Consider the following 25618-nt stretch of genomic DNA (forward strand, 5'->3'; position numbering starts at 1 on the left):
GTATACAGAATGTATATGACAGGATCGGGTGTTTTCCTTACCTGTGTGACTCACTGCCAGCAGCAGAACCTAAGGGGCAAGGTCTGGGGTGACAGTGACACTGCAACGATCACACAGATGATATTGCAAACTGTACGCACTCACTCCAGTTCAAAATACCAGCCTTAGTTCAGTTTCGGCTACAGCGCTGAATATTTAACAGAACAGCACGTCACATCGGAGATATAAAAATCAATCAATGGAATATCTGCGTCACTTGTTGAAAGAACATTGTACTTGAACCAATAACCCACATGCTGATGATAGCAGACATCAATAAACAGCATTGAAACAACTTCGACATGCTACTTAAAAAAATCGGACTAGAACATGTCAGAGAAAATATGGCATTTCTAATAGCAAATTACATTTTGGACAATTAAATAGGATTTTTTTCTCTCCCATTTTTCTTCAAATAATGCATCAATAATTACCATCTCTATATTCTGACTAAGCACAAAAAAAAAAACTTGTTATATTACCAAAGAATTCTCAAATTCCTACACGATGAAGATCTGCAAAAAGGAGTCTGTCAATAGTACATGTACTAAAGCTGACAGGAAAACGACGCTTACGCTTCAGTTCAGAGTTCAAAAACAGAACAGTCTGACTGGTATTATGATATAAACAGGTTCCTACGTTGAGAACAAGCTACAATTCAATAATTCAATATACTCTAAATGCAGTCATGGAGTAATTGCAGGGGGGGGGGAGACACAAACCAGTCCAAATACTCAACAACAAAAAAAATTGTAACTTTAGTTCAGGAAGGACAAAACTCCAAAGTACTGTACTTCCTCTACCAGAACTTGATACTTACCCAGTATTTAAGGAAAACATTTGCAATTTGACAGAAACACTACAGTTTTGTATGTTTCGCAAATCAGTCAAAGAAATACATTGACAGCAAGACAATAACTGGGGTTTGTTATACAGGTCACAGCAGTAGTGCTCAGTCACTGGGTTTGTTATACAGGTCACAGCAGTAGTGCTCAGTCACTGTTATATAGGTCACAGCAGTAGTGCTCAGTCACTGTTATATAGGTCACAGCAGTAGTGCTCAGTCACTGTTATATAGGTCACAGCAGTAGTGCTCAGTCACTGGGTTTGTTATACAGGTCACAGCAGTAGTGCTCAGTCACTGGGTTTGTTATATAGGTCACAGCAGTAGTGCTCAGTCACTTATATAGTCACAGCAGTAGTGCTCAGTCACTGTTATATAGTCACAGCAGTAGTGCTCAGTCACTGGGTTTGTTATAGTCACAGCAGTAGTGCTCAGTCACTGTTATATAGGTCACAGCAGTAGTGCTCAGTCACTGGGGTGTTATACAGGTCACAGCAGTAGTGCTCAGTCACTGGGGTGTTATATAGGTCACAGCAGTAGTGCTCAGTCACTGGGTTTGTTATATAGGTCACAGCAGTAGTGCTCAGTCACTGTTATATAGGTCACAGCAGTAGTGCTCAGTCACTGGGTTTGTTATATAGTCACAGCAGTAGTGCTCAGTCACTGTTATATAGGTCACAGCAGTAGTGCTCAGTCACTGGGTTTGTTATATAGGTCACAGCAGTAGTGCTCAGTCACTGGGTTTGTTATATAGGTCACAGCAGTAGTGCTCAGTCACTGTTATATAGTCACAGCAGTAGTGCTCAGTCACTGGGTTTGTTATATAGGTCACAGCAGTAGTGCTCAGTCACTGTTATATAGGTCACAGCAGTAGTGCTCAGTCACTGGGTTTGTTATATAGGTCACAGCAGTAGTGCTCAGTCACAGGGTTTGTTATATAGGTCACAGCAGTAGTGCTCAGTCACTGTTATATAGTCACAGCAGTAGTGCTCAGTCACTGGGTTTGTTATATAGTCACAGCAGTAGTGCTCAGTCACTGTTATACAGGTCACAGCAGTAGTGCTCAGTCACTGTTATATAGGTCACAGCAGTAGTGCTCAGTCACTGGGTTTGTTATATAGGTCACAGCAGTAGTGCTCAGTCACTGGGTTTGTTATATAGTCACAGCAGTAGTGCTCAGTCACTGGGGTGTTATATAGTCACAGTATTGTACTTACAGAGTTATAGATCAACAGTTGGCACCGCTCAGACCAGCCAAACCCTCGGCCCTACAAACAACCTACGCTCTCACGTCGACTAGACTAACAGAACAATGCAGGGGTAGAGCAAATTTCTATATATACACGTCTTTTGCATTTTTTTTAATAGTATCAAAAAGAGTTTAGAAAATGCCAGCAAATGTATACATTTTAGGGGGGGGGAAGAGAACAAACGTTTGAATGCAGGGCATGTCTCAATCCAGCATAACAGACCAGTTACCTGTCCTGGAAGACAGAGGGAGCAGAACAAAAAAAATACACTAAACGCAACATTTCTTTCTGAGGAACATTTTGGATTTAAAAAAAGTAGTATTATATACACTTTCTTTGCTTACCGCTTGTCTAAGCTTGACTGTGAGGGAGGAAGTAGCTCTCATTATATAAAAACAGTAAATCACACGAAGGCTGTGTTTACACAGGCAGCCCAAACCCAATATTTTGTCCACTAAATAAGTCTTTGGACCAATCACATCAGATATTTTTTCAACGCTGATCCAAAAAACAATTGGTCAAAAAAAAAAGACCAGTTAGTGAGAAGAAACGATAATCTGAAATTGGGCTGCATGTGTAAAACTCAGCCTCTTCGTTCAGGCTGCGTCCCCCCAAATGGCACCCCATTCCCAATATGTGCACTACTTTAGACCAGAGCCCTATTCCCAATATAGTGCACTACTTTTAGACCAGAGCCATAGGGAGCCCAATGCACTATAACTGGAATAGGGTAACATTTGGGACGCGGGACAGTCAGATTACATCCGTTGAGTTTGACAGAGATGCCAGAACACTGCAGGTAATGAGACATGTAGATCAGAACGTTAAGCCTCCAACTCTACATTATGGTATAAGGAGACATCGACCAGATCATACAGAACAGGCAGAGCAGTGGAAAAACAAAGATACTATTAAATATTAACAAAAGTCAAGACAAGAGTAATAATTCAACAAAAAAAAAATTGGTCCTAGAACAGAACCTTGTGGAACACCGAAAACCGGACCCCCAGTCAAAGACAGGCAGAACAATCAACTCACATCTAAATAAACCACCGTACTTTTACCAGGAGATGTGTAGACCGTTGGAGAGAGAGAGACAGGACAACAACAACTTTCAGGCAGTCAGAAAAAATCATTTTGACAGTGAAAGGAGAGCGAGAGTAGAGAGAGAGAAGCATTTCGTTTTTTTCCTTTTTCAATTTTCCATAACGGTCAAAACAAAGATAAAAAGGGTACATGATTTTTAAGTTGAGTTCATATTTAGTCACATCTATTACCGACCCAACTTACCAACACATTAGGTTTCACTTTAGTTTATTGCAAAACACAGGCATATTATTTAAAAATGGAGCTGATATCACATGGTAGACGATTAAAGATAATAACAGGAACTCTAACCACATGACAGAAGAATAGAAACACCATATTACCTCACTGAAAAAAAAAAAACCTTTCATTTACAAGAATTTTTTTTTATAATAATCAAAAAAAAAATAAAAAAAAATAGATAAATAGCAAAGGACGTGGTGGTGTTTGCGTCGTGTCTCCGGGTAGATTTCGTGGTCATCACATCTATTGTGAAACACTTTTTATTTCTTTTTTTTTTTAACCAACCAACCAACCAACCAACCAAGAACAAGGAAATTAAGGTCTTCATCAAGACGTCATCTGCACCATCCAACACATTTAACAAAAAAGGGCTTTTTGTTTGTTTTTTTTTCGACAATGTAGCATTTACTTTATGTCCACTTCACATTACTGGCCCTGTGCAGAATACATAGAACATACAGGCCATGTTAACAGCAGAACACACAGACAGAGCTTCTCTCTCCAGATACCTATGTATATATATACACACACACACACATATTTGTATAGGAAGTACCAGTCAGAAGTTTGGACACACCTACTCATTCTTTATTTTTTTACTATTTTCTACATTGTAGAATAATAGTGAAGACATCAAAACTATGAAATAACACATATGGAATCATGTAGTAACCAGAAAAAAAGTGTTAACCTTTCTAGGGTAGGGGGCAGTATTTGCACGGCCGGATAAAAAACGTACCCGATTTAAAATTTGGTTATTACTACTGCCCAGAAACTAGAATATGCATATAATTATTGGCTTTGGATAGAAAACACCCTAAAGTTTCTAAAACTGTTTGAATGGTGTCTGTGAGTATAACAGAACTCATATGGCAGGCAAAAACCTGAGAAGATTCCTTACAGGAAGTGCCCTCTCTGACCATTTCTTGGCCTTCTACACTCTCTTTATTGAAAACTGAGGATCTCTGCTGTAACGTGACACTTCCTACGGCTCCCATAGGCTCTCAGAAGGCGGCAAAACGCTGAATGATGTCTTTGCAGGCCCTGGCTAAAAAACAGTAGCGCATTTGGATAGTGGTCGATCAGAGAACCATGAGACTGTGGCGTGTGCACGAGGCGACACCATGTTTTTATTTTTCGTCTTTGAACTAAAACAGGGTTTCCCGGTCGGAATATTATCGCTTTTTTTACGAGAAAAATCGCATAAAAATTGATTTTAAACAGCGGTTGACATGCTTCAAAGTACGGTAATGGAATATTTAGATGTTTTTTGTCACGAAACACGTCGGGCGCGTCACCCTTCGGATAGTGTCTTGAACGCACTAACAAAACAGAGGATATTTGAACATAACTATGGATTATTTTTAACCAAACCAACATTTGTTATTGAAGTAGAAGTCCTGGGAGTGCATTCTGACAAAGAACAGCAAAGGTAATACAATTTTTCTAATAGTAAATCGGAGTTTGGTGAGGGCCAACCTTGGTGGAAGTCAAATTAGCTAGCCGTGATGGCTGGGCTATCTACTCAGAATATTGCAAAATGTGCTTTTGCCGAAAAACTATTTTAAAATCGGACATAGCGATTGCATAAAGGAGTTCTGTATCTATAATTCTTAAAATAATTATGTTTTTTGTGAACATTTATCGTGAGTAATTTAGTAAATTCACCGGAAGTTTGCGGTGGGTATGCTAGTTCTGAACGTCACATGCTAATGTAAAAAGCTGTTTTTTGATATAAATATAAACTTGTTTGAACAAAACATGCATGTATTGTATAACATAATGTCCTAGGAGTGTCATCTGATGAAGATCAAAGGTTAGTGCTGCATTTAGCTGTGGTTTGGGTTTATGTGACATTATATGCTAGCTTGAAAAATGGGTGTCTGATTATTTCTGGCTGGGTACTCTGCTGACATAATCTAATGTTTTGCCTTCGTTGTAAAGCCTTTTTGAAATCGGACAGTGTGGTTAGATTAACGAGAGTCTTGTCTTTAAAATGGTGTAAAATAGTCATATGTTTGTAAAATTGAAGTATTTGAATAACGCGCCACGGGATTCCACTGACGATTTCGTCCCACATACCCTCAGGTTAAACAAATCAAAATAGATTTTATATGAGATTCTTCAAAGTAGCCACCCTTTGCCTTGACAGTGTTGCACACTCTTGGCATTCTCTCAACCAGCTTCATGAGGTAGTCACCTGGAATGCATTTCAATTAACAGGTGTGCCTTGTTAAAAGTTAATTTGTGGAATTTCTTTCCTTCTTAATTCATTTGAGCCAATCGGTTGTGTTGTGACAAATTAGGGGTGGTAAACAGGTCTTTTACCAAACAGGGCTGAGTCCATAATATGGCAAGAATAGCTCAAATAAGAAAAGAAAGTCCATTATTTGAAGTGCATTTGCAAAAACCATCAAGCGCTATGATGAAACTGGCTCTCATGAGGACCGCCACAGGAAAGGAAGACCCAGAGTTACCTCTGCTGCACAGGACAAGTTCATTAGAGATACCAGCCTCAGAAATTGCAGCCCAAATAAATGCGTCACAGAGTTCAAGTAACAGACTCATCTTAACATCAACTGTTCAGAGGAGACTGTGTGAATCAGGGCTTCGTGGTCGAATTGCTGCAAAGAAACCACAACTAAAGGACACCAATAAGAAGAGACTTGCTTGGGCCAAGAAACACGAGCAATGGACATTAGACTGGTGGAAATCTGTCCTTTGGTCTGATGAGTCTAAATTTGAGATTTTAGGTTCCAACCGCAGTGAACAGATTATCTCCGCATGTGTGGTTCCCACCGTGAAGCATGGAGGAGGAGGTGGTGTGATGGTGTGGGGGTGCTTTGCTGGTGACACTGTCTGTGATTTATTTAGAATTCAAGGCACACTTCACCAGCAAGGCTACCACAGCATTCTGCAGTGATACGCCATCCCATCTGGTTTGCACTTAGTGGGACTATCATTTGTTTTTCAACAGGACAATGACCCAACACACCTCCAGGCTGTATAAGGGCTATTTGACCAAGGAGAGTGATGGAGAGCTGTATCAGATGACCTGGCCTCCACAATCCCCCTGACCTCAACTAAATTGAGATGGTTTGGGATGAGTTGGAACGCGGAGTGAAGGAAAAGCAGCCAACAAGTGCTCAGCATATATGTGGGAACTCCTTCAAGACAATTGGAAAAGCATTCCAGGTGAAGCTGGTTGAGAGAATGCCAAGAATGTGCAAAGCTGTCATCAAGGCAAAAGGTGGCTAATTTAAAGAATCTAAAATATATTTTTTGGGTTACTACATGATTCCATATGTTTTATTTCATAGTTTTGAAGTCTTCACTATTATTCTACAATGGTAAAAAAATAAATAAAGAACACTTGAATGAATAGGTGTGTCAAAACATTTGACTGGACTGTATGTGTATATATATATATATATATAATATTAACCCTGTTTAAAAGGAGGGAAAAGTAGCGTTAGTTTCTTCTTCCGACGACTCCTCTCCCCTAAAACACCTAGAGGAAGGAAGTGGGTCAGGGCCACAGATAGATAAGACGCTTTAGAAAAGGCAGCTGGGGAAATTAGGGTTAAAAAAAAAAAAAAAAAAAGTCACAGCACAAGCATCAAAATAGCTCTGACAAATGAAAATGGGACAAAACAGTAAATAGAAACCGATAGTCGAGACGTTCGAACGAGGGGGGGGGGGACGGTACAGGTGGACGGTATAGGTCTTATTGGTGGAGTACCTGAGGTGCTTGTGGCTGGGCCCCCATGGCCTGTGGGCTTCCCTGTCCGTAGTACGCAGCCTGTTGGCGGTAGTACTCTGCCCAGGCAGCACTGTAGTCTGGCTGACCACCTGCTGCTGCTGCTGCCGCCTGGGGGGCAGCTTGACCTGGGGGGGAGGTAGGTAACAGCGTTAACACTAATTCAATATGATTTATGGGGGACAAATGACAAGGTTAATGTTAATGTCAATAAGGATTAAAACAGAAACAATAAGAATTGACTAATAGTCAATGTTAAAACTTTGGGATTATAATCTGTACCCAAGGCAACCAAATTGGACCAGAGGAGATCATTTAACGAATAGTTGAGGAGCTGAACTACTTCTGGAGGAAAACGGTACTGGAGGAGAGGTGTGTGAAACACTGAACAAAAAAAATAATTTAAAAAAAACGCAACATGTAAAGTGTCAGTCCCATGTTTAATGAGTTGAAATAAAATTAACACCTACATTATCCATAAGCAAAAAAAAAATGTGAATTTCTCTCAATTTGTTTATATCCCTGTTAGTTAACATTTCTCCTTTGCCAAGATAATCCATCCACCTGACAGATGTGGCATTTCAACAAGCTGATTAAACAGTATAATCATTACACAGGTGCACCTTGTGCTTGGGACAATTAAAAAAAAAGAAACTAAAATGTGCTGATGTCTCCAGTTCAGGGAGGAATTGGCACGCTGACTATAGGAATGTCCACCAGGGCTGTTGCCAGAGAATTTTGTTCATTTCTCTACCATAAGCCGCCTCCAACGTCGTTTTCAGAGAATTTGGCAGTACGTCCAACCGGCCTCACAACCGCAGACCAAGTGTACGGCGTCGTTTGGGTGTGCGGTTTGCTGATGTCAACGTGGTGAACAGAGTGGACCCATGGTGGCGGTGGGGTTATGGTATAGGGCCCCGTGGTGGTGGTGGGGTTATGGTATAGGGCCCCGTGGTGGAGGTGGGGTTATGGTATAGGGCCCCGTGGTGGTGGTGGGGTTATGGTATAGGGCCCCGTGGTGGAGGTGGGGTTATGGTATAGGGCCCCGTGGTGGAGGTGGGGTTATGGTATAGGGCCCCGTGGTGGTGGTGGGGTTATGGTATAGGGCCCCGTGGTGGAGGTGGGGTTATGGTATAGGGCCCCGTGGTGGAGGTGGGGTTATGGTATGGGGCCCCATGGTGGAGGTGGGGTTATGGTATAGGGCCCCGTGGTGGTGGTGGGGTTATGGTATAGGGCCCCGTGGTGGTGGTGGGGTTATGGTATAGGGCCCCATGGTGGAGGTGGGGTTATGGTATCGGCAGGCATAAGCTACGGACAACTAACACAGTTTAAATTTTATCCATAGCAATTTGAATGTACAGAAATACCGTGACGAGATCCTAAGGCTCGTTGTCGTGCCATTCATCCACCGCCATCACCTCATGTTTCAGCATGATAATACACAGCCCCGTGTCATAACGATCTGTACACAATTCCTGGAAGCTAAAAAAATGGTGGTCACACCAGATACTGACTGGTTTTCTGATCCACACCCCCTACCTTTTTAAGACATCTGTGACCAACAGATGCATATCTGAACTCAGTCATGTGAAATCCATAGATTAGTGAATCATTTATTTATTTATTTTAATTGAATGCTTTGAACTGTAACATTATTTTTTTAAATTGTTGCATTTATATTTTCTTGTGAGTGTGAGAAGGGGAACGAACCCGCCACTGCTACTTTGGGTGGCGGGACAGAAACCCTCTGCTTTGCTCTGGGACAGCTGTGGTAACAGACCCTCTACTACAGAGAGAGCTGGGAGGGTGGCACAGCTGCCCACAACATGACCAATGACCAATGACAGCTGGCCTAACTCAACTAAATATAAACTTAAGTTTCATTTTTTTTTTTACATTTACATTTTAGTCATTTTAGCAGACGCTCTTATCCAGAGCGACTTACAGTAGTGAATGCATACATTTCATTATTTTTCTGTACTGGCCCCCCCGTGGGAATCGAACCCACAACCCTGGCGTTGCAAACACCATGCTCTACCAACTGAGCTACAGGAAAGGCTGATATTTGTAGGTTCTCACCTTGTTTCTTGTAGTACTCTTCCCAGGCCTTAGTGTAGTCCTGTGGTTGTTGACCTGAAATTACAACACAAAACACCGATTCAGCTCAATTGACCCACAGAAGAAAAAAAAAAAAGAAAAAAAATCGGTATGGGCCCAATAACAAATCCATACGGCTGGTTATCTACTCTTGAAAGAAAGATCCTCTGTATTCCCTGGATAACCTGCACCCCGTCTGTGGAGCGCAAGACAGACGGGTAGACAAACAGCGGTCTAAACAGCATGGGCTATAAACATAAACAGTAGTGTAATGCAACCGTAGCTGGTCACCTTGGTCACCAGCTAATCACGCCGACATTCACCAGACTCGCAACGGGTGGGGAAAAAAAAACGTACTGAAGACTTTCAAAGCGCAGTGGCTGTGTAAAACACTGATCCCTGGTTAGTCCTGCTAAAAAAATAAACAAATCTAACTCAAGCCGCTTTACTTTAGCAAAACATTGATTTATGTTAATACTACGGGTGACGAATGGCAAAATACTTAACGTTTAAGCACATTAACAGGTGTTCCATTAAAACGACAAGAAGAAAAAAACAACAACGCAGATGGACTACATCGTGCTTCCCGAGGAGAAAGAGAGAAATGGTATTATTTTTTGCTACTGCTGGTCTTGCGTTACACGAGAAGAGTGCGTGAAGCCTTGTTCTCGGTGTCGTCTCGTGCTTCTACACCTGCATTGCTTGCTGTTTGGGGGGTTTTAGGCTGGGGGTTTCTGTACAACTTTCAGATATCAGCTGATGTAAGAAGGGCTATATAAATACATTTGATTTGAAATTTGATTTGATCAAACCGGCACGAAGCTACAGTTATACAGTCTCCGTGTGGCAAGTTACTAAGAGGTATCTTAGTCAATGGAAGACGGCATTAAAAAAATGACAGAAAAAAAAATAAAAGTTTCAACGAGAAGGACAGGCTACATCACCAAGAGCCAACAGGTAGTTGAGTTAACTGTAGTCTCAATTAGCCTCGCGGGCTAGCTCTCTGCGGGTTTGATGCAGTCAAGATGGACGCCATGTAATCAGATGACAACTAACTTCAACCCCCAGACGTGTGTGCGACAACATTTGATAAAATCAGAATAGGGGACAAACAAGCTCGACTAAATTATTATTATTATTTTGTTTTTAAATGAATGAATGTCCGGGGGACAAGTGCGATTGCGTAATCGACGCCGCCTTCTCAGTATGAACGAGTGGTATGTTGATATGTGTTGCTAAATACATATCTTTCTACTCAAACAGTACATTGTAAATAGTACCCAGTATGATTAGAACACAGTATATAGTTTTTAGTAAGTAGTAGGCCAGACAGATTTGGGACACAGGAACACTACGCAAAGCTTCCCAAAGGACAAATTGAGGTAGGTCCCTCTCCATTCGGGTTCCTAGCGAACCACACCCCCAGCAGAAAACCGCAGGCTGCAGGTAGAGATCGGAGGAGGTGGTAGCTACCTTGCCCGTTGGCCTGCGTGTTGCCGGGGGCGCCGCCGGCCTGTGTCATGGGGGCCTGGGGTTGCTGCTGGTACTGGGAGTAATACGCTGCCCAGGCCGCCGCGTTGGCGTCAGCTGCGGCTTTACCTACAACCAAAACAAACGTTAGATATCTCTCCGGTTGCATAATCCTACACACAGGTTAAAAATCAGATTTATTTTATGGCCTTGTAACACAGAAAATGGTGCAAATCAACATGCTAAGGGCTAAAGCTAAGGGCTAAAGCACACTAGCAAATGTCTTCTCTAGGAAAAGGACCATTTTGTTTAACATCTATTTTAACCAGTACATGTATTCACACCGCAGATCCGTACAAAAACCCAATGGGTACAAAGTGCTCAAACCAGCACCATCTTAAGGCTATAAAATCTTACCAGGATCCGGCTGTCCCTGCTGCCAGTGGGGGAATCCGTTGCCCCAACCCTGAGGCTGGTAGGGAGCAGGAGGACCACTGAGAGAAGAAGTAGAGAACCATTACAAGCCTGTGTCGGGCTGTTTAACTCAATCATTTAGATTGAAAGAAAATATTGCTTTCCACTCCGATTTTATCGTTAATGAATCATGTGCAAATGATCTAAAATTAACTTAAGATCAACCAAGATATGTTAAGTAGGAAAGTAGAATGGCAAGCCGCCAGTAGAAGTTCTCTTACTGTGGTCCTGGGGGTCCCTGGTTGTAGGGGCCGGGGTTGTAAGGGCCCATTTGAGCAGGGGGTCCTGGTGGGCCGGGGGGCCCGTGGGGAGAGGGACCTCCGTGGGGGCCTGGTGGGCCGTGAGGACCACCCATTGGACTGACTGGACCCTGGAGAGACGGACAGGGGTGTCAATGTACTAGACTGACCAGCCACTAAACTAGGCTTCGTGCTCCCCGACCAGCCACTACTACTACTAGTTAAACTAGGCTTAGTGCTCCCCCCGACCAGCCACTACTACTAGTTAAACTAGGCTTAGTGCTCCCCGACCAGCCACTACTACTAGTTAAACTAGGCTTAGTGCTCCCCGACCAGCCACTACTACTAGTTAAACTAGGCTTAGTGCTCCCCCCGACCAGCCACTACTACTACTAGTTAAACTAGGCTTAGTGCTCCCCGACCAGCCACTACTACTACTAGTTAAACTAGGCTTAGTGCTCCCCGACCAGCCACCACTACTAGTTAAACTAGGCTTAGTGCTCCCCGACCAGCCACTACTACTAGTTAAACTAGGCTTAGTGCTCCCCCCGACCAGCCACTACTACTACTAGTTAAACTAGGCTTAGTGCTCCCCCCGACCAGCCACTACTACTACTAGTTAAACTAGGCTTAGTGCTCCCCGACCAGCCACCACTACTACTACTAGTTAAACTAGGCTTAGTGCTCCCCGACCAGCCACCACTACTAGTTAAACTAGGCTTAGTGCTCCCACCGACCAGCCACTATTACTACTAGTTAAACTAGGCTTAGTGCTCCCCGACCAGCCACTATTACTACTAGTTAAACTAGGCTTAGTGCTCCCCGACCAGCCACCACTACTAGTTAAACTAGGCTTAGTGCTCCCCGACCAGCCACTACTACTACTAGTTAAACTAGGCTTAGTGCTCCCCGACCAGCCACCACTACTAGTTAAACTAGGCTTCGTGCTCCCCGACCAGCCACCACTACTAGTTAAACTAGGCTTAGTGCTCCCCGACCAGCCACTATTACTACTAGTTAAACTAGGCTTAGTGCTCCCCCCGACCAGCCACTACTACTACTAGTTAAACTAGGCTTCGTGCTCCCCGACCAGCCACTATTACTACTAGTTAAACTAGGCTTAGTGCTCCCCCGACCAGCCACTACTACTACTAGTTAAACTAGGCTTAGTGCTCCCCGACCAGCCACTACTACTAGTTAAACTAGGCTTAGTGCTCCCCCCGACCAGCCACTATTACTACTAGTTAAACTAGGCTTAGTGCTCCCCCGACCAGCCACTACTACTACTAGTTAAACTAGGCTTAGTGCTCCCCGACCAGCCACTACTACTAGTTAAACTAGGCTTAGTGCTCCCCGACCAGCCACTACTACTACTAGTTAAACTAGGCTTAGTGCTCCCCGACCAGCCACTACTACTACTAGTTAAACTAGGCTTAGTGCTCCCCGACCAGCCACTACTACTACTAGTTAAACTAGGCTTAGTGCTCCCCCGACCAGCCACTACTAGTTAAACTAGGCTTAGTGCTCCCCGACCAGCCACTACTACTACTAGTTAAACTAGGCTTAGTGCTCCCCGACCAGCCACTACTACTACTAGTTAAACTAGGCTTAGTGCTCCCCGACCAGCCACTACTACTACTAGTTAAACTAGGCTTAGTGCTCCCCGACCAGCCACTACTACTACTAGTTAAACTAGGCTTAGTGCTCCCCGACCAGCCACTACTACTACTAGTTAAACTAGGCTTAGTGCTCCCCCCGACCAGCCACTACTACTAGTTAAACTAGGCTTAGTGCCCCCCGACCAGCCACTACTACTACTAGTTAAACTAGGCTTAGTGCTCCCCGACCAGCCACCACTACTACTACTAGTTAAACTAGGCTTAGTGCTCCCCCGACCAGCCACCACTACTAGTTAAACTAGGCTTAGTGCTCCCCCCGACCAGCCACTATTACTACTAGTTAAACTAGGCTTAGTGCTCCCCGACCAGCCACTATTACTACTAGTTAAACTAGGCTTAGTGCTCCCCGACCAGCCACCACTACTAGTTAAACTAGGCTTAGTGCTCCCCGACCAGCCACTACTACTACTAGTTAAACTAGGCTTAGTGCTCCCCGACCAGCCACCACTACTAGTTAAACTAGGCTTCGTGCTCCCCGACCAGCCACCACTACTAGTTAAACTAGGCTTAGTGCTCCCCGACCAGCCACTATTACTACTAGTTAAACTAGGCTTAGTGCTCCCCCCGACCAGCCACTACTACTACTAGTTAAACTAGGCTTAGTGCTCCCCCCGACCAGCCACTCTTACTACTAGTTAAACTAGGCTTAGTGCTCCCCCCGACCAGCCACTACTACTACTAGTTAAACTAGGCTTCGTGCTCCCCGACCAGCCACTACTACTAGTTAAACTAGGCTTAGTGCTCCCCCCGACCAGCCACTATTACTACTAGTTAAACTAGGCTTAGTGCTCCCCCCGACCAGCCACTACTACTACTAGTTAAACTAGGCTTAGTGCTCCCCGACCAGCCACTACTACTACTAGTTAAACTAGGCTTAGTGCTCCCCGACCAGCCACTACTACTACTAGTTAAACTAGGCTTAGTGCTCCCCGACCAGCCACTACTACTACTAGTTAAACTAGGCTTAGTGCTCCCCCCGACCAGCCACTACTAGTTAAACTAGGCTTAGTGCTCCCCGACCAGCCACTACTACTACTAGTTAAACTAGGCTTAGTGCTCCCCGACCAGCCACTACTACTACTAGTTAAACTAGGCTTAGTGCTCCCCGACCAGCCACTACTACTACTAGTTAAACTAGGCTTAGTGCTCCCCGACCAGCCACTACTACTACTAGTTAAACTAGGCTTAGTGCTCCCCCGACCAGCCACTACTACTACTAGTTAAACTAGGCTTAGTGCTCCCCGACCAGCCACTACTACTACTAGTTAAACTAGGCTTAGTGCTCCCCGACCAGCCACTACTACTAGTTAAACTAGGCTTAGTGCTCCCCGACCAGCCACTACTACTACTAGTTAAACTAGGCTTAGTGCTCCCCGACCAGCCACTACTACTAGTTAAACTAGGCTTAGTGCTCCCCGACCAGCCACTACTACTACTAGTTAAACTAGGCTTAGTGCTCCCCGACCAGCCACTACTACTAGTTAAACTAGGCTTAGTGCTCCCCGACCAGCCACTACTACTACTACTACTAGTTAAACTAGGCTTAGTGCTCCCCGACCAGCCACTACTACTACTACTACTAGTTAAACTAGGCTTAGTGCTCCCCGACCAGCCACTACTACTACTACTAGTTAAACTAGGCTTAGTGCTCCCCGACCAGCCACTACTACTACTACTAGTTAAACTAGGCTTAGTGCTCCCCGACCAGCCACTACTACTACTACTAGTTAAACTAGGCTTAGTGCTCCCCGACCAGCCACTACTACTACTACTAGTTAAACTAGGCTTAGTGCTCCCCGACCAGCCACTACTACTAGTTAAAGTAAACTTGTACACCAGCGTCCAGTGACTGAGCATCACATTGATATGTAGGATTTCTACTACAGACACAGGAACAGTGAAAACAGTGAAAACCACTCACCCCGATCTTCTCCTCGACCAGCTGCCGTGCGTAGTCTATCTGTTGGTGTGATCCTCGGACGGTGAACATTTTAATGTTGGGGTCGGAGTTGGGTGGAGGGTTTCTCTGGAGCTCAATACGAGCCCCAGATTGCTGGCTGATGCCCTTGATGGTTTCACCCCCTACAGAGGTGTGGCAGAGAACGGAAGAGGTTAGGACTCTGTCTTAACTACAGAGAAATGATCAGAACAACATGGAAATGTAAGAAAACCCTCAACGTTTTCTAGGAGACGTAGTTTCAGTTACTATTATTTATAAGAATGGAGGATTCAATTAAAAAAATCTGGGAAAAATCCCATTCCAGAAGGAGATCAAGACTTAGACATGGGACGGGTGTGAGAAGGGGAACGAACCCGCCACTGCTACTTTTGGTGGCGGGACAGAAACCCTCTGCTTTGCTCTGGGACAGCTGTGGTAACAGACCCTCTACTACAGAGAGAGCTGGGAGGGTGGCACAGCTGCCCACAATTAACAACTATATTAGTTACAATATTCTCACTGAAGCAGGCATAATAGCAAACCATCTTTCCTCTAAGGTGGTTAAATTTACTGTGAAACGGGTATCGCCTGTCCTCACAAGCATCTAATGGATTAGGCTGCATCAGATTTTGGCAGTGTTGTAGTACTCCAGTTAAGGACTAAGTTTAAATGACTACAACCCTGGTTCGAGGCCTGTGTAGTACAGTGTTTTAGCTGTGTGTGTGTGTGTGTTCTACCTTCTGTATGAAAGTATCATATGTTTTGTTAAGTCTTCCAATCTTTAAAAACAAGAAGGTATAACAGGGTCCTATAAAGCCCATAGGTGTCTCTAGCTCAATCTAAGGTCGTCTACCTTTGCCGATGATGAGTCCAGTCTTCATGGTCGGGACGGTGAAGGTGAACTCCTGCAGTCCTCCAGGAGGACCCATGTTCCAGTTACCCCCACCATTACCTCCCCTGCCTCTCCCCCTGCCCCCTCCGTTAGGACCGCCAGGCCCTCCCTGCTGAACACTCCTCAGAAGGTCAGTGATGATCTCTGCTGCATGCTGGGACTGGTCTGGAGGACCTATGATCTGGGCTATCCTCTCCGGGGTAGTGCCGTCATCTGGAGAAAGGGAGAGAAGTGAGAGATGAGAGAAAAGGAGATTAAGAAATGTCAGCATTTCCCTTAGCGCGCCCGCCCGCCCCCAGCCGTAAAGGGTTTAGTTTCTGGTACTTTCCATTGTCAGGCAATTCAATCCCGGTAAGCTGCACTGTCAGTAAAGTCTACCTCTAGTGAGACACTTAACTGTACATTGAAACTGGGTCCGACTAAAATCACCAGCGCGTCTTCATGAAAGCAGCAGAACTTGTGATGGGTTCACGGTACAATATAAACGGCCCAGGTGGCTTGAACATGGTCGGCCCAGGTGGCTTGAACATGGTCGGCCCAGGTGGCTTGAACATGGTCGAGGTCGGGTCAAAGCGGACGGATGCAAACCGTTGAGGGCCATAAAAGTTGAATAGTTTTTCGCACGGCAACACGCTGACAATCTGTACACTGCACGAAAATGTGCTTATTTTCACAGTGTGGTTGTCAATACTAAGGATGAAATACCACGCCAAGCTAACAATACAAAGTAGTATTCTGATACCACAGCGCGGCTGAGAAGGCTGGCCGCCGGCTAGGGGGACGCTGACCGCTGGTTAGGGGGACGCTGACGGCAGAGCACAGCTGAGTAGGCTAACGGCTACAGGACAGTAGATCTCCAGGAACAGGGTTGGGCTGAACCTACAGGACTGTAGCGCTCCAGGAACAGGGTTGGGCTGAACCTACAGGACTGTAGCGCTCCAGGAACAGGGTTGGGCTGAACCTAGAGGACGGTAGCGCTCCAGGAAGAGGGTTGGACTGAACCTACAGGACAGTAGCGCTCCAGGAACAGGGTTGGACTGAACCTAGAGGACTGTAGCGCTCCAGGAACAGGGTTGGACTGAACCTAGAGGACTGTAGCGCTCCAGGAACAGGGTTGGGCTGAACCTAGAGGACTGTAGCGCTCCAGGAACAGGGTTGGGCTGAACCTACAGGACTGTAGCGCTCCAGGAACAGGGTTGGGCTGAACCTACAGGACTGTAGCGCTCCAGGAACAGGGTTGGGCTGAACCTACAGGACTGTAGCGCTCCAGGAACAGGGTTGGGCTGAACCTAGAGGACTGTAGCGCTCCAGGAACAGGGTTGGGCTGAACCTAGAGGACTGTAGCGCTCCAGGAACAGGGTTGGGCTGAACCTACAGGACTGTAGCGCTCCAGGAACAGGGTTGGGCTGAACCTACAGGACTGTAGCGCTCCAGGAACAGGGTTGGGCTGAACCTACAGGACTGTAGCGCTCCAGGAAGAGGGTTGGACTGAACCTAGAGGACGGTAGCGCTCCAGGAAGAGGGTTGGACTGAACCTAGAGGACAGTAGATCTCCAGGAAGAGGGTTGGACTGAACCTAGAGGACGGTAGCGCTCCAGGAAGAGGGTTGGACTGAACCTAGAGGACAGTAGATCTCCAGGAAGAGGGTTGGACTGAACCTAGAGGACGGTAGCGCTCCAGGAACAGGGTTGGAGACCTGCGACTGAACCAACTTTCACTTTACAAGCACAGACTGTCAGTCAGTGACGTCTCACCTGGTTTGAACTGGATCCTGACTCCTGTGTCACTCTGGATCTTCTTGATCATCTCTCCGTTTCTCCCGATCACGATTCCTACCGCAAACCTGGGGACAGGAACCTGAGGGAGGGAGGGAGGGAGGGAGGGAGGGAGGGAGGGAGGGAGGGAGGGAGGACAGGCAGGGACCAGTTTCCCCAAAAGCATCTTTAGTTAATTGTTTCCAACTTCGTAGGAACATCATTGAAATCTCCCAAGCCGTTAACCAAAACCATGGTTAACATCGCACTGAGAAAACACTCGTAATCCAACTTCTGCATCAGACCACGCTAGAGCAACGAAGTGAGTCGTTAGATGCTTTTAGTAGCTCGTGCGTCACTAAATACATAACAGATGGCTGATAAACACGGCTGAACCATGGGACTCTGTGACCAGTCGATAAAAGCAGAACATAGTAAGCCAATATCTTCGCAATTGATAAACAAAAAAACATTAAAAAATTTTTATAATAATAATAATAATACGCTTCAAATAAAACCCGAGATGACTGCATTAAAATACACAGCAAGCTATATATTCCTATTTCAAATCATATCGAAATACATTTCATGTTCATTCAATTGAGTTCTACTTTGTTACTTGTAGGCTACTATCTGTAATTAGTCTCAATCTTATGATGTGTATCCTAACGTGAACACAATGACGTGCCAAATCAGGGATTTAGAGCATTTTAATTGGATACGCATTAGAATAAGCCGCCTCAATACTTGCAGCCATAGCTGGTAATCTCTCTCTAGCAGCTGATCCATTGTCAGTTTATGTGAAATAATTCTAAATGTTAAAAAAGGTCAGATTTTGAACTGTGAAAGCTGATCTGAGAACAGCGATCGCTTTTCTTTCCATCCTGTCAGTATCAACACTACGCCTCAACGACACACTTAGTGAACCTTCTCTCAGTGTGGTGTTCTGGGAAAACACATGTTACATCCTCGGGGCCGTTGTAGGAAAGAGGCATCGTTAATTTAAAAAAATTCACTCACGAAATCTAATTTTCATCGCAAACAGGAAACCGAGCCCTGGCCCTGGCAGATAAACGGACACATTAAAATTAAAGCATGCCGTCACATAGTCCCCTCCCAACACAGACGGCAGGTCCAATCTTGACAAACTGACGTTCGTACTGAAAAACGGCGAGACGCTGCAAGCTTAATACCTGCAGTGCTGCTGGTTGAGTCGCAGAGTCCACTGAATACATTGTGTGGCAGTGAAGTCAGTGTGAATGTTACTGTAGACTTACATCCAGGCCCTCTCCTCCTCCTCCTCCTCCGCCTCCTCCCATCCTGGATCCGTACTCTCCTCTCTGCTCCCTGAAGCCCTGTTCTCTGATCAGCTCCATCACCATGTCTTTGGCTTGCTGAAGGAGCAGAGAGGAGGCCAGTCAACATGACAGGCACCTCGTTCAGGTGACAGCACCAGTCAGGTATCATGGGTAGCTCAACACCTGTTTTCCTAATTAGTGGCAAAAGATTCGAATTGAGCTGCTTGTGTAAACGCAGGCATACGCCAGGCGCCCAGCAAACCGGTCGACGGGCATCCAGTCCTCTCTGCACCACTAACACCAGTCCTCTCTGCACCACCAACACCAGTCCTCTCTGCACCACCAACACCAGTCCTCTCTGCACCACCAACACCAGTCCTCTCTGCACCACCAACACCAGTCCTCTCTGCACCACCAACACCAGTCCTCTCAGCACCACCAACACCAGTCCTCTCAGCACCACCAACACCAGTCCTCTCTGCACCACTAACACCAGTCCTCTCTGCACCACTGACACCAGTCCTCTCTGCACCACTAACACCAGTCCTCTCTGCACCACCAACACCAGTCCTCTCTGCACCACCAACACCAGTCCTCTCTGCACCACCAACACCAGTCCTCTCTGCACCACTAACACCAGTCCTCTCAGCACCACTAACACCAGTCCTCTCTGCACCACTAACACCAGTCCTCTCTGCACCACTAACACCAGTCCTCTCTGCACCACTAACACCAGTCCTCTCTGCACCACTAACACCAGTCCTCTCTGCACCACTAACACCAGTCCTCTCTGCACCACTAACACCAGTCCTCTCTGCACCACTAACACCAGTCCTCTCTGCACCACTAACACCAGTCCTCTCTGCACCACTAACACCAGTCCTCTCAGCACCACCAACACCAGTCCTCTCAGCACCACTAACACCAGTCCTCTCTGCACCACTAACACCAGTCCTCTCAGCACCACTAACACCAGTCCTCTCTGCACCACTAACACCAGTCCTCTCTGCACCACTAACACCAGTCCTCTCTGCACCACTAACACCAGTCCTCTCAGCACCACTAACACCAGTCCTCTCTGCACCACTAACACCAGTCCTCTCAGCACCACCAACACCAGTCCTCTCAGCACCACTAACACCAGTCCTCTCTGCACCACTAACACCAGTCCTCTCTGCACCACCAACACCAGTCCTCTCTGCACCACTAACACCAGTCCTCTCTGCACCACTAACACCAGTCCTCTCAGCACCACTAACACCAGTCCTCTCAGCACCACTCACCTGGACTTTAAAAGGTTCGCCTGAGATGCGTAGAGGTTTGTCTGCGCCAGTGTTTTGAGGTCCTTCCTGGATCATCACCATTTTGACTCCGGCTCGCTCCTGCAGCTGTTTGATGGTCTCTCCTCCCTTCCCGATGACCAGGCCAGCCTTGGAGGCAGGAACCAGCATCTCCTGAACAGACATGCCGGGGCCGCCGCCGCCGTCGTCGTCGTTGTGGTGGAAGGCTGGTGCAGGACGACCCTTATCAACGATCTCCGTCAGCAGCCTCTTGGCAGCTCTGGTTGGGGACAAAAAAAAAAACCATCTGCATGGACAGTGGGACTATGGGCCCTTACTACAAAACCATCTGCATGGACAGTGGGACTATGGGCCCTACTACAAAACCATCTGCATGGACAGTGGGACTATGGGCCCTACTACAAAACCATCTGCATGGACAGTGGGACTATGGGCCCTACTACAAAACCATCTGCATGGACAGTGGGACTATGGGCCCTACTACAAAACCATCTGCATGGACAGTGGGACTATGGGCCCTACTACAAAACCATCTGCATGGACAGTGGGACTATGGGCCCTACTACAAAACCATCTGCATGGACAGTGGGACTATGGGCCCTACTACAAAACCATCTGCATGGACAGTGGGACTATGGGCCCTACTACAAAACCATCTGCATGGACAGTGGGACTATGGGCCCTTACTACAAAACCATCTGCATGGACAGTGGGACTATGGGCCCTACTACAAAACCATCTGCATGGACAGTGGGACTATGGGCCCTACTACAAAACCATCTGCATGGACAGTGGGACTATGGGCCCTACTACAAAACCATCTGCATGGACAGTGGGACTATGGGCCTTACTACAAAACCATCTGCATGGACAGTGGGACTATGGGCCCTACTACAAAACCATCTGCATGGACAGTGGGACTATGGGCCCTACTACAAAACCATCTGCATGGACAGTGGGACTATGGGCCCTACTACAAAACCATCTGCATGGACAGTGGGACTATGGGCCCTACTACAAAACCATCTGCATGGACAGTGGGACTATGGGCCCTACTACAAAACCATCTGCATGGACAGTGGGACTATGGGCCTTACTACAAAACCATCTGCATGGACAGTGGGACTATGGGCCCTACTACAAAACCATCTGCATGGACAGTGGGACTATGGGCCTTACTACAAAACCATCTGCATGGACAGTGGGACTATGGGCCTTACTACAAAACCATCTGCATGGACAGTGGGACTATGGGCCTTACTAGAAAACCATCTGCATGGACAGTGGGACTATGGGCCTTACTACAAAACCATCTGCATGGACAGTGGGACTATGGGCCTTACTACAAAACCATCTGCATGGACAGTGGGACTATGGGCCTTACTACAAAACCATCTGCATGGACAGTGGGACTATGGGCCCTACTACAAAACCATCTGCATGGACAGTGGGACTATGGGCCTTACTACAAAACCATCTGCATGGACAGTGGGACTATGGGCCCTACTACAAAACCATCTGCATGGACAGTGGGACTATGGGCCCTACTACAAAACCATCTGCATGGACAGTGGGACTATGGGCCTTACTACAAAACCATCTGCATGGACAGTGGGACTATGGGCCCTACTACAAAACCATCTGCATGGACAGTGGGACTATGGGCCTTACTACAAAACCATCTGCATGGACAGTGGGACTATGGGCCTTACTACAAAACCATCTGCATGGACAGTGGGACTATGGGCCCTACTACAAAACCATCTGCATGGACAGTGGGACTATGGGCCCTACTACAAAACCATCTGCATGGACAGTGGGACTATGGGCCTTACTACAAAACCATCTGCATGGACAGTGGGACTATGGGCCCTACTACAAAACCATCTGCATGGACAGTGGGACTATGGGCCTTACTACAAAACCATCTGCATGGACAGTGGGACTATGGGCCCTACTACAAAACCATCTGCATGGACAGTGGGACTATGGGCCTTACTACAAAACCATCTGCATGGACAGTGGGACTATGGGCCCTACTACAAAACCATCTGCATGGACAGTGGGACTATGGGCCCTACTACAAAACCATCTGCATGGACAGTGGGACTATGGGCCCTACTACAAAACCATCTGCATGGACAGTGGGACTATGGGCCTTACTACAAAACCATCTGCATGGACAGTGGGACTATGGGCCTTACTACAAAACCATCTGCATGGACAGTGGGACTATGGGCCTTACTACAAAACCATCTGCATGGACAGTGGGACTATGGGCCCTACTACAAAACCATCTGCATGGACAGTGGGACTATGGGCCCTACTACAAAACCATCTGCATGGACAGTGGGACTATGGGCCCTACTACAAAACCATCTGCATGGACAGTGGGACTATGGGCCTTACTACAAAACCATCTGCATGGACAGTGGGACTATGGGCCTTACTACAAAACCATCTGCATGGACAGTGGGACTATGGGCCTTACTACAAAACCATCTGCATGGACAGTGGGACTATGGGCCTTACTACAAAACCATCTGCATGGACAGTGGGACTATGGGCCTTACTACAAAACCATCTGCATGGACAGTGGGACTATGGGCCTTACTACAAAACCATCTGCATGGACAGTGGGACTATGGGCCTTACTACAAAACCATCTGCATGGACAGTGGGACTATGGGCCTTACTACAAAACCATCTGCATGGACAGTGGGACTATGGGCCTTACTACAAAACCATCTGCATGGACAGTGGGACTATGAGCCCTACTACAAAACCATCTGCATGGACAGTGGGACTATGGGCCTTACTACAAAACCATCTGCATGGACAGTGGGACTATGGGCCCTACTACAAAACCATCTGCATGGACAGTGGGACTATGGGCCCTACTACAAAACCATCTGCATGGACAGTGGGACTATGGGCCTTACTACAAAACCATCTGCATGGACAGTGGGACTATGGGCCTTACTACAAAACCATCTGCATGGACAGTGGGACTATGGGCCCTACTAGAAAACCATCTGCATGGACAGTGGGACTATGGGCCTTACTACAAAACCATCTGCATGGACAGTGGGACTATGGGCCTTACTACAAAACCATCTGCATGGACAGTGGGTGGCCTTACTACAAAACCATCTGCATGGACAGTGGGACTATGGGCCCTACTACAAAACCATCTGCATGGACAGTGGGACTATGGGCCCTACTACAAAACCATCTGCATGGACAGTGGGACTATGGGCCCTACTACAAAACCATCTGCATGGACAGTGGGACTATGGGCCCTACTAGAAAAGACACAGCCGGGTAACACCACATCAGGGGCAAAGACAGTCAGCTACGGTGTCTGACGAGGGACACAACTACGGCAGTGGAACTACCAACTAATGTAATGTCACCAGAGGGGCTGGGAGAACAGAGGCGGGGGCGGGGGACCAGAGGGGCGGGGGGACCAGAGGGGCGGGGGTAACAGAGGGGCTGGGAGAACAGAGGGGCGGGGGGAACAGAGGGGCTGGGGGGACCAGAGGGGCGGGGGAGAACAGAGGGCGGGGGGGGGAGAACAGAGGGGCGGGGGGGCGGGGAGAACAGAGGGGCGGGGGGGGGGCGGGAGAACAGAGGGGCGGGGGGGCGGGGAGAACAGAGGGGCGGGGGGGCGGGCGGGGGAACAGAGGGGCTGGGAGAACAGAGGGGCGGGGAGAACAGAGGGGCTGGGGAACAGAGGGGCGGGGGAACAGAGGGGCGGGGAGAACAGAGGGGCGGGGAGAACAGAGGGGCGGGGAGAACAGAGGGGCTGGGAGAACAGAGGGGCTGGGAGAACAGAGGGGCTGGGAGAACAGAGGGGCTGGGGCAGAACAGAGGGGCTGGGAGAACAGAGGGGCTGGGCGAGAACAGAGGGGCTGGGGCTGAGAACAGAGGGGCTGGGGCTGGAGAACAGAGGGGCTGGGCTGGAGAACAGAGGGGCTGGGAGAACAGAGGGGCTGGAGAACAGAGGGGCTGGAGAACAGAGGGGCTGGAGAACAGAGGGGCTGGGCTGGAGAACAGAGGGGCTGGGCTAGAACAGAGGGGCTGGGCTGGAGAACAGAGGGGCTGGGGCTGGAGAACAGAGGGGCTGGGGCTGGAGAACAGAGGGGCTGGGGCTGGAGAACAGAGGGGCTGGGGCTGGAGAACAGAGGGGCTGGGGCTGGAGAACAGAGGGGCTGGGGCTGAGAACAGAGGGGCGGGGGCTGGAGAACAGAGGGGCTGGGGGCTGGGAGAACAGAGGGGCTGGGGGCTGGAGAACAGAGGGGCTGGGGCTGGAGAACAGAGGGGCTGGGGCTGGAGAACAGAGGGGCTGGGAGAACAGAGGGGCTGGGCTGAGAACAGAGGGGCTGGGGAGAACAGAGGGGCTGGGGCTGGAGAACAGAGGGGCTGGGAGAACAGAGGGGCTGGGGCTGGAGAACAGAGGGGCTGGGGCTGGAGAACAGAGGGGCTGGGGAGAACAGAGGGGCTGGGGCTGGAGAACAGAGGGGCGGGGGCTGGAGAACAGAGGGGCTGGGAGAACAGAGGGGCTGGGGCTGGAGAACAGAGGGGCTGGGGCTAGAACAGAGGGGCTGGAGAGGAGAGACCGCAGGAGAACTATACGTACTGTATGGAGTCTGGGGATCCGGTCAGTGTCACCGACCTATCAGGCATACCTCCACTGTCTACAACACAGAGATTAACAGGACAGTTCAAATGAACCAATTATGACAAAGGGGTCACGAGTCTAACGACCTGGAAACACACTCAGTTTACAGGTCGGTGTAACAAACAACACAAGGTTATATGGAAGAGAAAAAAGGTGCCTGCTAAATGGTAAACATTATTACAGGAAATGAGATCAGTATGTACAGGAAACCTTACCGGGTGCGATCTGAATTTTGCAGCCTGACTCCTGTTGCATACGCGATATCTGTTCTCCTCCTCTTCCAATAACTGGGGTTAGAGAAGATTTGTCAACCCCCAACGTCCATCCGCACGGTGTGTGTGTGTGTGTGTGTGTGTGTGTGTGTGTGTGTGTGTGTGTGTGAGAAAAGCTCTGCTAGCCAACAGAACCCTGATATTAAATTACATTGGGTTTAGGGGGAAGGTAGGTCAAAACACAGAAGAAGTAAAATGTTCTTGTCGGGAGTTCTGAGCAGGCCCAACCGGAACCGTTGCTATGGATACTCAGACCCAGAGCCGAGCTGGGAGCAAATGATAAGAGATGAGCAGCTA

At 47.4% G+C, this 25618-nt stretch overlaps 1 protein-coding gene and 1 long non-coding RNA gene across 3 annotated transcripts in view; one reads left to right on the forward strand and one right to left on the reverse strand.

Moving 5' to 3' along the window:
• The first annotated feature begins 1162 nt into the window (after window positions 1-1162).
• On the forward strand, window positions 1163-2144 carry LOC106596405 (uncharacterized). The gene is made up of 4 exons (XR_006769037.1): window positions 1163-1197; window positions 1638-1710; window positions 1898-2004; window positions 2045-2144. It is a non-coding gene; the product is annotated as an uncharacterized lncRNA (long non-coding RNA).
• Window positions 2145-3430: 1286 nt separating this feature from the next.
• LOC106596389 (far upstream element-binding protein 1) overlaps window positions 3431-25618 on the reverse strand; it is a 29595-nt gene continuing 7407 nt past the window's right edge. For both annotated transcript variants that reach the window (XM_014187694.2, XM_014187687.2), the window contains exons 5-17: window positions 25265-25336; window positions 25008-25065; window positions 20348-20624; window positions 19044-19160; window positions 17767-17869; window positions 15974-16225; window positions 15103-15263; window positions 11485-11633; window positions 11207-11283; window positions 10793-10918; window positions 9302-9355; window positions 7205-7350; window positions 3431-3897 (exon numbers count right to left, since the gene is read on the reverse strand). In XM_014187694.2, the coding sequence (XP_014043169.2) occupies window positions 3889-3897; window positions 7205-7350; window positions 9302-9355; window positions 10793-10918; window positions 11207-11283; window positions 11485-11633; window positions 15103-15263; window positions 15974-16225; window positions 17767-17869; window positions 19044-19160; window positions 20348-20624; window positions 25008-25065; window positions 25265-25336 (1601 nt within the window). In that variant the 3' untranslated portion in view covers window positions 3431-3888. The remainder of the gene's footprint in view (window positions 3898-7204; window positions 7351-9301; window positions 9356-10792; window positions 10919-11206; window positions 11284-11484; window positions 11634-15102; window positions 15264-15973; window positions 16226-17766; window positions 17870-19043; window positions 19161-20347; window positions 20625-25007; window positions 25066-25264; window positions 25337-25618) is intronic.

The sequence above is a fragment of the Salmo salar genome, chromosome ssa03 (genome assembly GCF_905237065.1).
Source record: "Salmo salar chromosome ssa03, Ssal_v3.1, whole genome shotgun sequence".
NCBI classification, from domain to species: Eukaryota; Metazoa; Chordata; class Actinopteri; order Salmoniformes; family Salmonidae; genus Salmo; species Salmo salar.